This window comes from Hirundo rustica, chromosome 3 (assembly GCF_015227805.2).
Source record: "Hirundo rustica isolate bHirRus1 chromosome 3, bHirRus1.pri.v3, whole genome shotgun sequence".
In the NCBI taxonomy this organism is placed as follows: domain Eukaryota; kingdom Metazoa; phylum Chordata; class Aves; order Passeriformes; family Hirundinidae; genus Hirundo; species Hirundo rustica.
This window is the reverse complement of record NC_053452.1, coordinates 86,289,266-86,302,822: the sequence shown is the minus strand read 5'-3', so window position 1 is coordinate 86,302,822 and position 13,557 is coordinate 86,289,266. Positions and strand designations below refer to the sequence as shown.

Here is a 13,557-nt window from a genome sequence, read left to right as displayed (position 1 = left end):
TAAGCAGCCTGAATTATTTCACTCACTGACAGCCACATGTGTGAGCAGAGGACACTTCAGTGCTAGAGGCATAAGCTTTTGGCCAGTGGATTACATGTAGATGGTCTGTAGAGAAGAGCTGTTGCATTCATTACCAGCTCCCCAAAATGAAGTTACTCAGAGATAGTAGACCAGAAATTGGCAGGGAAGTGAACTCTGTCTGGACATGGCATTTTGTTTCACTGTGCACTAACCCCTCAGTTGAGCACTCGGCACTGTGACATGTTTAGCGGGTCACAGTAGTTAAAAAATGGGTCTGATAGATAAGAGCAATTGCCACCCGCGTGGGAGGTGTGTGTGGACCATGGCAGGGGTGGCACAAACGGGGTTTAAGAAGCCTATGAAGAAAGTGGTGGAGCGTGGGACTCTAAGGAAGGGACGGCTGGCTCAAGGTAAGGGGGGCTGCAGCTGAGGCAAGCACGGCTCACGCCCGAGGGAGTGGCGGCGGCACGGGAACCCCAAAGCTTCCCGGCGCCGCAGGCAGCCCCGCAGCAAACCCGCACCCTCCCACGGGTGGCCCTGCCTCGAGCGAGCCGGCAGCCCTGGCGGGAACCCGGGCGATCACCCGCGGCGGGGAAACCTGGAGGACGTGAGGAGGGCGGCGGTGCCGGGGCCAGCGCCGCGGCCGTGTGGCCGTCGGACGAGCCCGGGGGGCGGCGGGGGGAGAGAGGCGCGGCCGGCCCGGGTGCCCGGCGCGGGCAGGGGCAGAGGCAGCGGCGCCGCGCCTCGGACTCCGCCTCACCGGCACCGAGCTCCCCTCCCTCCCTCGCTCCCTCCCTCCTTCAGCGCCAGGCTCGCAGCGGCGGAGCATCGCGGCGGCAGCACCCGCCCTTCCCGGCCGGCCGGCGGCGCGCACCGCCCCCCCGCTCCTGCACGCAGCCCGCCGGCGGCGATCCGGAGCCCTCCGCGCCACCGCACCTCCGCCCCGCACGCCCACCGCCGGGAGGATGGGCTGCGGGCGGCGGCGCGGCAGCCCCTGAGCTCCCCGAAGCCGCGGAAACAAAGGGAGCGAGCAGCGGCAGCGCCGGGCCGGGGTGGATGCGAGCAACCATGAAAGGCTGGGTCTCCGCCTCCTCCGCTGCTGCCAGAGAGCTGCCGGCTGCCGCTGCTCGGAGGACTACCCTGTGAAGGGGGCGGAGGAGAGGCTGGCTGGGTTCGCCGTGCAAAGGTAGAAGGTGTAAGGGAGAGGCGGAAAGAAAATGTCTTCTTCGGTGGGGCCCCGCGGCCCTCGCCCGCCCACGGTGCCCCCCCCCGATGCAGGAGCTGCCCGACCTGAGCCACCTGACAGAGGAGGAGAGGAACATCATCATGGCAGTGATGGACCGGCAGAAAGAGGAGGAAGAAAAAGAAGAGGCCATGCTCAAGTAAGCGGACGCTAGTCATTCATTCATTCCGGCGCTCATTCACGCACCGATCGCCGGCGGGCGGAGCGGGCGCCGCCACAGCGGGAGCCGGCCGGTGCCCGGTGCCGGCCGGCTTCGCCCTGCTCGGCGGGGCTGGCGCCGCGGACCCCCGGTCCCGCTCCGCTCCTGGCCCGTAACTTCCTCCTCCCCCACCCCGGGCAGCTCCTCCCGAGGCAGCACCGCCGGGGGAGCCCGGCGCACCGGGACGGAGCGGGACGGCGGCCCTCCCCTCCCCGAGGGAGCCGGCGGCGCAGGGCGGGCGGAAACCCCCACACGGGGGCGAGGGGCGAGGTGGGATTCCTTTGGGGTCCCCAAAAACCCCGCCTCTGCCAGGAGGGGCCGCTGGGTGGGGTTTCCCTCCGTGCGGGAGCCTCCGCGGCGGCCGTGCTGCCCCCGCCTGGCTCGGCCCCCGCCGCCGCCCGCCGCGGGGCCGGGGCGGCTGCCCCCGCCCGGCACACCCCCGGCCCCGCTCCGCCCGCCCGTGCCGCCGGCCCCGGCCCGGCCCGGCCCGCCCGCCGGCTCCAGGGCGGGCGGCAGCGCGCTCTGGGGCAGCGGGGCGTTCGCAATTAGGAAATAGATGGAATTAGTCGCACTGCTCGTTCCGGCGGGCGTGCGTGGTGGCGGGACGCCGGGGGAGTGGGTTTATCCCGCTGCCGGCGGCACGGGGAGGGGTGCGGGGAACGCGGGGTGTGGGTAGGTGCCATGTTTGGAAACCAGATCCCCACAGCCTCTTTTGAACCTTTTCCCTCACCCCCTCGTCCCTGCCAAACATCGCGTGTGATCACATTTTTTAGACTCCTCCGTCAGTCGGAGGCTTCAAACGTAACGTTGCTGAATCGCCTACTGCAAGCGATGAGAATAAACAGATTGGAGTCGTGGCCTGCGGAGGAGAATCACGGTTTCTCCTCTTCTGACAGCCCATCAGGCCTGTTCGCTCCGGGCGGGAGGTGGTGGGAGAGGTGACTGGAACAGTGCGAGCCTCTGACGCCACGCAGACCGTCCGTGCCACAGGAGGTGTATCCTTACCTCACTGCTTGCGTGCACCTGTGCTTGGAAGGGGTGCGCTGAAGGTGTGACGTGATCTGGCTGTTTCTTTTGGCTGCATCGGAAATACCCGCTGGAGCGATGCAGGTGCCGGCTCTTCCCCACGGCTGGGGACCGAATCCCCGCAAGCTCCCGACTTCGACCCCGTGCGCTGTGCGTGGTGAAGCTGGGACAGCGTTTTAGCGCATTGTTGTCCCTGTCCCTTCCTATTCGTTCTTGACTCCGAATTTTTACAGGGGCTACTAGAGATCCTTGCAATGGTGGGTACTGAGGCCCAGCAGCCTGTGCTGCGCTGGCTAGGAGCTGTCCGGGACTGTGGTGCTTGGATCTCAGCTCAACGCGAAGAGTTCAGTTTGCTGTTGCAGTTCATTGTGCTTGGGGTGTGGCTACCCTTGGAGGTGGGGTGATTAGAATGAGAAATGTGCTGTGGAAATGCATTGTGTTAGTCACTGTGGGGAAGCTTGAGTGAAGGATCCCTCCTCGGTTTCTATTCATTAAAAAAAAAAAAAAAAAAAAAAAAAAAAAAAAAAAAGGAAACTAAAGGAGTAGCTCAAAGGCTCCAAACGATATGTATCCTTCTAATCCTTGTCATCCAGCACAGCTACTTCTCTACAAATATTTAGCTTTTATTCTGTGAAGATTACTACTGATGATGTTGTAGAAGAATACTATATATCTTACAGTCACTGTGAGAATGAACTTCCGTTGGTAGAGATGGTATTTTCTCAGCCCTATTCTTTTTAACACTGGGATTGAGAATAAATCCTCCTCTTTTTCTTATCCCCCCCTTCCCCACCCCCTTTTTTTTTTTTTTTTTTTTTTTTTTTTTAATTGATGCTTCTCAATTCTGGATTGATATTTCCTTTCCTGGGAGATTGTGGGAACCTTCAGCATTTTCACTAAATGAACTTAGGACACTTCAAATATAATTTTTAGAAGAGGGCAAAAATTGTGCTTTCTGAATGCAACTAGAAACTACTTTATATTATCTTCAAAGATTTGTGATACTCAAATTTAAAAGTTTATTTCCCTACAAAAGTTCTTTCAAATAATGAGAATTACAGTCTATACTCTCCATTGGCCTGAGAAATTGTGATTTTAAATAGATTTCTGTCTTTAAATAAAGAGCCAGAAATTGAGGGAAAATATGTCAGAATACTTACAAACCTGTATACTCGCTTTAGCTATATCATTAGTTTGTAAAAACCAAGTCACAGCAAATATTGTTCTTATGGGTTAAGATTCAACTCTTAGAGAGACACACTAGATTTCCTGACATCATTTGCTTTTGCTGCATGTTGAGCATTTACATTCTTTTTGGGCTAAGAGTTTGACACACCTTTCCATGGAGTAACTTTTATAAGACTGGAATTTTGGCAAGAATTTACTTCCATAGTTTTATGAAGGGTTGTTACAAAAACACAGTGGTGCTATCAGATGACACAGCTATATTATAAAAACCAGATATCATCACCACCCCTTCCTATTATCTTTGTTAAAAGATTTTCTGATTATCCAAATGTCTCAACAAAACTGCCACCAGTTTTCATTAAAACCACCTGGTGGAGAAGTGTTTCCATCTGTAACACCCACATGCAAATCTGTAATTTTCCCTGAAAGTGAAGCTGAGAATCAGTGCTGCAAACTAGGCTACCTTCAATCCTGGGCTGATCAGAGGCCGGATATGTGCTGTCTCATGAATCATAAGGGCTAAAAAGGGTGCAGCATTTCTCTCCTGCTCTGGATGTCCTGATAGCAATGAAAGTTTCTAAAACAGTACTTGTAATTTTCCTTTCCACTCCTCATAGCAGAAAACCATAGGAAGAAATACTGGTTAAATGACTATATTATTCACACAGTGGTCATAAAATTGTGAGTCTAGGGGAATTTGAAGTGCTTCTGTGAATGGACTATATGGATTTCAGGAGAAGTGAAAGCAGTTAGGGTCATCAGTAAAGAGGCTGTGTCCCTCTCCTTTGGGTCTGTACCTCTCTGTCTTCCTGATCCCAGTTTCTGATTCTAAGCTAAAAGCCTTCTTGTAAACCCTCTCTGCCAGTTCATGCTGACATCAGCACGTACTGCAGCGTGCCAGGCTGCAAACAGGGCGCTGTTACAGGGTACAGGACTAGGGACACTGAGCAGTTTCCACTACTTGCACTGGAGCATTACAAATGCATCCTTTGGTTTGAGACCACCTGCTTGCTGCTTTCCAGGAGCTTGCCCTATCTGTCAGTTTCTTGGTCTGCCGAGTTTCCTTCAGCAGTGGGGGGCTAACAGAGCATGTCACCCCCTTAGGATAAAGATGTACATCTTATACTGGCCAGTAGGACTTTCTTTTTGTAAACACATCTGGTCAGCGGCAGGGACCTCCTCTTTCCCACGCCCTTCTGATATCAGATTTCACACTGCTGTGGGTGGTGTTTGTGGAAGGGGAACACTTTGCTGTCCTATGACTTGTTGAATACCATGGATTAATGTGTTGAGGAGTTTGGGCTTTTGTGACAGTTCCTTCTTTTGTGTGTTTTATGAACAGTTGTACCTTGGCTTGAAATTGCCTTCACATCCAAAGGCAGGTTCTGAATTCCTTCTGTAATAGGGACAGTGTCACCAGGTATTCCTAAGACCATATCCATGCCTTCATTTGATGAACTGTGTTCCCACTCTGTTGCATGGCACTGAGGACTCAAATCCACATAAACCCTTGATGCTTGCCAGGCACTTAGTAGAAACTGGGACCTCTTCAGTGCAGCCTCACTGTCTGCGAGTAGGAAGCAGGTCCTCTATCTCATCTTGGAGCTTCAGAGCTTTGTGTTTTGTTCCTCTGTGACTGGAAGAGCATCACTTTCCTATTTGCCAGACCTTTGAAATCTTCATGGAGAGCAGTCTGTTGGGTAGATGGGGCTTTACCATGGTATACTCAACTCTCATCCACTCTTGTTTCTGTTTCACACTGACTTTGCCAGATTTTGTGCATATCTCTGAAGACTATAGTCTCTATCATCTCTTTTAATAGTACTTGGCCTTAGACACCCAAGCTTCTGCTTTTCTTGTATGAATAAATGTTTGCATAGAACAGTAGTAAACTGGCCTCCTCTGCAGACTAATTCACATCGGAGGCATTTTTTCCTGTTTTACTTGGTAGATACTCCTGTAGCTGGAAGAGTTTCATGTTGAGTGGCTGATGTCTAGCCTGAAGTCCAGATATTGCCCAACAGGTGGCTGATGTGACTAAAAATTTGTGAAGAAGCATGAAAGGGTAAGTTTTCAATGAGACTGAAGAGAGAAACAAACCTTCAATTGCAAAAATGTGTGTGTGTGTGTGTGTCTGTAAAAATGAAAGAAAAAATAGTTTAAAGGTTTAGAGTGTACATTTAAGAGCCAGGTAGCCTGAGACAACTATTTTGCCTGTGGGTATAAGGTGACTTGAACTGAAGAAAACACAGTTATGTACATCAAACTTCAATTACTGAGTAATCACAGAATTAATATATGTGTGTACTTAAGATGAAGTTTGCTTATATGTAGTTTTGTGCCTTATCTTATTGCGTTAGGCATGTACTAAGTGGAATCTATGGCAGCTGAGAATACAGCTAGTTGAGTTACAGCTCCGTTCAAATTTTGACCAGTAATTAGGAAGTGATTCCTAGTTACCACGGCATTCATATTTACTGGAGGAAATTTAAGTAGGGATAAAATTTCTTACTAAGCTTCTGATGGGACATAAGAAGGCTATGAGATTGTTGGCTGGGATAGTGGCAACAATAGGAAACTCAGACACGGGAGGTGCTTTGTAGTTTTGTAACTCTATTTGAGTAGCTTCAGTAGAGAAGGTAGCACGTACTTGAAGCCTTCCCATCTTGAAAGTTACCTCAAGATTTTTCATGGCAGTTAATATTTTGGGAGAATTTGATGCTAACAATCTATTTTGACCACCTAGTATGGTACATAATTTTAACTGAACCAATATGGTACATGATTTTAATAGAACTCAGGTCTCTAGAATCAATAGGGATATTGCAGCTGCTCGTGTTTCAGGGCTGCCAAATCTTGGTCACTTGCAGTTGGTGAGAATATCTGTTTCAGGATTTGCAAACTAACTTCTCTATAATTTTCTTGGGGCACTTGGAAGCTTCCAGCCTTCACTACTGTGTAACTGAAGATTAACCAATGACCAGGTTGTTTGTGCTCTCAACCAGTTTCTTGGAGACTATGTCTTTCCTTCTCCCTTTCTAGCACTTGGGCCACACCTATCATTGTCAGAAAACATTGAATACTGCTCAAAGTGGCAGCTGCTCATTTTGTATAGTACTTATGGGCAGCAGGAGGGAGAACGGTTCCAAGACCTTCTTAGCCTGCGTGCTGTAAGTCCTCTGAAAATAATTGCCCTTCCATAAAAAGTAGGGAAGGAAGAAGTAGGGTCATTCTTCCTCCTTTCTGTTGAAACTGTACCACTTTGCAAAAATAGAAGTGAGAGTGAAGGGGCCATCTTGAGGAAGTCTGTTTTTATTTTATCTTTAGGATCAAGGGTTGAAAGAGTATCTTTAATCCCAATGAGAAACAACGGAGGAATTGAGAGTTCTGGGAACTGGTTGTGCATTTGGCACCAAGGAATTAAAGGATAAAATAGATAAACAATACCAAGACTCTCTCCTCTGATTTGGCCTCCCTCTTATTTATTCTTTCCATGGTTGCGTGAGTCTCACTTTGTCTGCAGTGGAGCAGGAGGAATGGAGGCTTCTACTTAAAGCAGTTTGGAACCACCATGTTTCAGACTCTATGGTGGTGCAGGGAGTGGAATGCAGGTTGCTTACTGTGTGCATTGGTATTTTAAACTCCTCAAATCACCCAGAAAGACTGTTCAAATATCACTTTTCACCTCCTCCAGGCAGTGCCAACTCTGACCCTGACACTAGAGTATACAAATCCATGATGAAATGATTTTACTTCTGGAGATTGTCTGGTACAACCCCCTACTCAGAGCAGGGCCACCTGCAGCAGGTAGCCCAGGATAAAGTGCATGTGGCTTTGGAGTATCTCAAAGGATGGAGACTCCACAACCTCTCTGGACAATCTTGTACAGTGTTCAGCTGCCCTCACAGTAATCATTCAGGTGGAACTTCCTGTGTTTCAGTTTGTGTCCATTGCTTCTGGTCCAGACACTGTGTGACTCTGGGAAGAGTATGGCTCTGTCTTCTTTAGTCCTCCCCACTGGGAATTTACATGTGTAAAAATCCTTCTGTGTCTTCTTTCCTCAGGCTGAAGAGTCCCCACTCTCTCAGCCTTTTCTCATGTGGTATGCTCCCATCCCTTGTCTGTATTTATGGCTCCTTGCAGCGCTGGCTCCAACATGTCTTTCTTTCATCAAGGAGTTCAGAAGTAGATTTATCATCCAGATGTAGCAGAGAGCAAAGATCACCACTTTCGGTCTGCTGGTGATGCTTTTCCAATGCAGCCCAGGATGCCATTGGCCTTCTTTGCTGCAAGTGTATGTTGCTGGCTCACATTCAGCTTGGTGTTGACCAGGAATTCTCAGTTGCTTCTTTGCAGAGCTTCTTTCCAGCTGGTTGGCCTGCTGGGATTATCCTCCTTGTGCAAGACTTGGCATGTCCTTATGCTGGATGTTTTCTGACTTACAAGAGAGACCAGTATCTAACCATGTTCTCAAATGATTCAGGGAAAGGATTGCTTTGGTCACTGCTCCTCACCCTTTTCTCTTTAGTGCCCAAGGCCTTTGCTTAGAGAGGAGAGAGAATTGAACGTGCAGAAACTGTTGTGGCTTTTTGGCCAGTGAAATGTCAGAAGGAATTTAACAACATTTGAAGCTTTGAATTTGCATCAGTCTGAGAGGGCAGGTATGGCCATAAATGTGTTTTGTTAAAGCAGACAACTTGTGGTGACCTCAGAATTGCAAGGAGTATTTTCATGCCTTTCAGGGTATTTCAGAAAATTGATAGTCATTTTTTTGCTTGAAGGTGGACTGAGTTTTCTAAGGAGACTGAGGAGTCCAAACGTATTCATAATTGAACACAGTCACTAGCAAGGCAATTATGAGACAGTCATTGACTGATCTACTGGGCAGCCATCTCACTGCTGAGGAGGAGCAGGAGACTGTCAGCAGACAATAGCAGATTGATAGACAATTCTTAAAATCTACAGAAGAACAGGAGGTGATAGAGGGTGACAGACAGTAATAAATATTCCTACCATCTTTTAGACAGCAGCTTCAGATCTGTCTATGTTGAACTTTTGGGACATCTGAGGTGCAAGCTGCTGTCCAGAGCTCTTTTCTGCCCCCAGTTTAAGTGGTTTTATTGGAATGCACAGGGCATTATTTCTGCCCATGTGTCTTCCCACATGATTCTCCACTTGATGCAAGATTCTGCCAGAGCTTCATTGCCAGCTTTGTCTGACGTTGCAGTAATACTTTCTAACTAAGAAGTCTGTCATTCTTCAAATTCAGGGGCATTATCTGTGCCCTGCAGAAGGGTGAAGACAAAGACTGTGTGAAGGAACATCATCTCTGGGCAGGAACTTCTCAAAGTACAGAATTATTATAAACCTTATCTTAAAAGGAATTATGCAGAAGAGGCTTCTTCTTAGAGGGGGAGGGTACTATCCTGTTGTTTATTTTTCTGAAAAATAATGGAGGGAGAACAACATTAAGAGAGATTTGAAATTCTCTGTCTTGTCAGTACCCTTTTATTTCTGAAGACTCATACAAGGAGTTTTTTGCATCCTTGGATAGGAAAGCATCTAACAAAGATGTAGCATGCTTCCTTCATCAAGTGTTTGCTAAGCATTTTAAGACTTGAGATTAATGCCTTGAGAAAAGGCTATTTAAAAATACTGCTGCCCTTGTATTCAAGCTTGTTGAAATGCAGGCATTATTGAAGGTGGAAAATGACAAAACAAATTCTGTTTTGGGTTGCCAATAGTTAGAGCCAGTTATAATTTCTAGCTCGTTTTACCTTCTCCTTTGCTCCACCCACTGGTGGCTACTGCATTTGTCTACTCCCCTGGGCCTATCAGTTTTAATTAATAGATGCAATTATGTTTTAGGGGAAAAAGCTTGCATGCCTATAGTCTAATTTCAGTTCCCAGCAGTGATAAAACGTGTAAAAAATATATTATGTCATCAGTCACAGAGTGACTAGTTTCATTCTGCTTTCTGAAAATACTTGCATAAATTTAAAATTACTGAAATGAATTACACCTCACCAAATTTACAGCTCTGTATGATTTGCCTCAGTCAAATCCAGGGATTGGATCTGTAAGGATGCAGATACCTTATCAGATATCTACATCTGTCAAAATTATGGTTGTTTTATCCCTTATTTTATACTTCATAGATATGGTAAAGTATTTTGTGATGTTTATAATGTAGCTTAGTTTGGGAATCTGGACAGTAAATGTTAGTCAGACTTACTTTTGATATTCACAACAAACAGCAGAAAAGAATACCACTATGAGGTTTGATTTAATGGTTTCTTAGATAAGACAATTGATAGGATAGCGTTGTAATTCTTTGTACTTAGAAATGAAGTAATCATCCTCAAAATCTGATTGCATGTCCAAATATATTTTCCAAATATAATATTGCATGTTCAAATATATTTTCCATGTTCCAAATATATTTTCTGGCACTGTTACAGAGGCAAGAAGAGCTAGTTGGAATTTTCAGAATAATGACACACAAACCCATTCATACAATTGCTGCTTCAGAGGCATGAACAGTACATGGCATGATGAGTAGCTGTTTCCAGACAGTTCTAGATTGCATTAGAACATCTATTTAGGTACAAATTTCTGAGTTTCTTCACATCACGTGTGTCTCATTTTCTGTGTCAGGACTTTGTCCACTTTGCCTGTGGTAAGCACTGTTTATACTTTTGAAGATAAGGGAATGCACCTATCTGTATATGGAGTTTTTTCAGCTATCTGTAATAAAAATGTATTGTTAGAAACTCTTAATGTTTTGGTCTGTCTTTCCTATATTAAGGCCTCCTGGAATAACTGAAGATCACTAAATGCCCAGAGAGTTGCTTTTTGATCAGGGATGAACCTAGTAGATAGAGCTACACTTTTTAGTGATGACTGTGGTGAATTTAGGAAATTAACTGTTTCAATTTTTGAGGATCTGAAGTGTAACCAAAAAATAATTTTCTGTGTATTTTGGGCTTAAGATAAATGCTAAATTCTAGTAAAATTCTAGAATGGTTGTTTAAATGCCTTACATCAAAATACCGTTATTTACTTTAAGATCCTTAATTGAGAGTTAAGTTTTGAACTTCATTATATGAAATTTATTAGGACATTGCTCATGAATGGAGCACAGCCTAAAACCACTATTTTAGTGTAAGTACTACCATATTGCAGGGAGAAAGGATACTCCTCTTTTAGCAAGAAGCAGAGCACTCTGTTTGTTCTGAAAATTGCTAATGGAAGTCTTCACACGCTTGAACGACCTAAGTGTGAAGTGTCTTCTCAAGTGTTTCTCTAGGTTACCAAGACTGCATACTCTGAATTGATCAAAGTATTTATGTATCCAAAACTCTGTCTGCATCGTATGCTAGCAGGTATAATAAAAGATGATACATTTTTTGAAACTTTTTTGGACTGTGAGCCTAGCGAGCAGTAAAAATCTTGCAGCCACTGCTCACGAAGATTTTGTCTACGTTTTTGTAAAATATATATTAATTTTAAAGTCTTTGAAGATACTGTGAAAGGTTCAAAATCATATCTATAAATGAGAATTTTGTAATACTTCTATTGATACATCACTCTCTTTCCAGATATTTAGAACAGATATTTAGACAGATATTTAGAAAATCTATGGTCCTACACTACACAATCTTAAGTTTTCACTGTGAACTATTTACATCTCTGGGTAATAATCATGTTAAAGATTAAATGTTTAGTAATAGGATTTTAAAAGAAATTACAATGAAGCAGTTTATGTAAGAAAAGGCCAGTTTGGGAGCTGGATGATTGAATATGTTTACTTGTGTTTTGAGCCATGGTTTTTTAGTGTAACTGTTATCTTTTATTGATTCCATTGGTCTTGGAAAAAGCGTCAAGAGCTACGCAAAACCACATGTAATAGCTATCTGAGCTTTGTCATCTTTTTTTCTTTGCAAAATTTCTTTAGCACTTCAAGTTCTAAAAGAGCAGAGTATTTTTTAATTTATATTCATTATTCTCTAGGTTTTTAATTAGCCTTTTATGTGAAGTTATTTTCAAAGTGAAGTCATTGCACTTTTGCTTATTTGTAGTGTTAACATTAGAATCATTTTGACATTTGACATCAGGAGACTAAATTTTGTACGGACTAAATAATATTACACAGATATAGATGAAAAAGTGTGAAAGCTTGAGCAGTAAAAGAATGTGAAAAACCTATGAGTATTTCAGTCACTTTATGTGATAAGTCTCCTCAGTACTGTTATTTATTGCAGGAATTTTGACATTGCACAACAAACTTCAGCTGTACAGTTTCATGTTCTGCTGGTCATGTGTTTTTAGCTATAGATGTAGGGCGGGAAGGCAGCTGTTTGATGGAGTGCATGGAGCATGAGCTGAGGCAGTGTAGAAGAAAGGACAGAATTTATGAGGGCTCTAGATCATCCTAGGTTAACTTTATTGATTTTGGCCCAGGATGCTACCTGCAAAATGTCAGGGTAATGGGTTTGCACTTTATGGATGAGAATTAAAAGAGGGTTTATATGTGTATATCTGCTTGTACCTAAGAATATGGAACCAGGCTGTACAGAAGTATGTATAAGTTGCTTTATGGACTTTAATTGCAACATTATGTTGCTTAGCATTGCTGTAAACATGCAGAGTGCATTGGTGAAAGTTGTTCAAGAGCTTGAAAATTAGGAGAAATTTTGCCTGCAGTCATATCTTAAGGACAAGTTACACAGTTGCTTCTGTGGACCAGCAAAACATTATTTTTCTGTGGTCTCATGTCTCTGCTGAGTTTGATTAACTGTGTTGACTCTCTGCCTTGAACAAGTCTCACTGGAAGCAGATCTGTTAACTGGAGTAAAACCGAAGAGCTGTTCAGTCTGTGTAAATGGGATACGTCTGTGTAAATCTTGTGTTTTGCAGACCAAAGCATTTTTACCCAGAAGCGTCCAGTATTTGTTTAGTTACACCCCAAGCCTTACATAGAAAGTAAGCCTAGAGAAAAGTGAAACCAAGGCATGGCTACCTACTTTTCTGAAGGGAAAAAAAAAAAAAAAAAAAGCACCCCACTTTCTTTATCACTGTTCAGAAGTGTATCTGTATTTTTCTAATTACGTTGTGTTCTGCATACCCCTAACTTCCTGCAGTCTTAATAGTGTATTTTGTTTTCCTATGGTTTCTCCAAGAAGCTGTTTTTCAATATACTCACAGAAAGGAACTGTATTTACGCAAAAGTGGAAATTGCAGAATTATATGAATTGATTCTGCTAGTTTATATGTAAAAAGTGTGTAAATTCCTTTAAGGTTAAATGCACACTACATTTTTCTTGTATTTCAGAGCAAAATTAGATATTGATTTTTTTAATGAGAAATCTATTCTAAGACTATAGAACCTCACTAATATATTATGATTCTTTTATTTTGTGTTTTTAGATGATTTGATATTGATTGTAGTTTTTAAATATAAAAGCTCTCACTTTTTCAAGCAAAGTATCTCCATAATTTATCTTGCAAGGGTTTTTTTAATCTTTCTTCATCAGCTTAAAGCAAAACATCACCCTTTAAAAAGGCATTCTTCAAACAATTATCCACTTACTATAAAAAACTATCAACACAAATTCTTAGAAGTTGTCTGAACAGTTCAGGGATTCAGCAGGGATTTACAGGTTTGTTAACTTGTAGCATCTCTTTTTCCGGTGGGCCTGTTTCACGTTCTAAGCTTGTCTCTGTGTGACCAGGTTTAAGCAATCCATGTAGAAAAGGAGCTGGGGAGTTCTGGTTACATGGCTGGTGAGATCATGCTCTATCTTTCATTCAGCCAAGGTGATCTGATTCTTTCTTTCTTGGTTTTTGCTTTGTAAGGGATCAAAAGGAAAAAAGTTGA

The 13,557-nt window shown here is 44.4% G+C and overlaps 1 protein-coding gene across 1 annotated transcript in view; it reads left to right on the top strand.

Annotated features, from left to right (window-relative positions):
- Positions 1–1,054: 1,054 nt before the first annotated feature.
- RIMS1 (regulating synaptic membrane exocytosis 1) overlaps positions 1,055–13,557 on the top strand; it is a 299,234-nt gene continuing 286,731 nt past the window's right edge. The window contains exon 1 of the mRNA XM_058419952.1: positions 1,055–1,403. Coding sequence (XP_058275935.1) covers positions 1,294–1,403 — 110 coding nt within the window. The 5' untranslated portion in view covers positions 1,055–1,293. The remainder of the gene's footprint in view (positions 1,404–13,557) is intronic.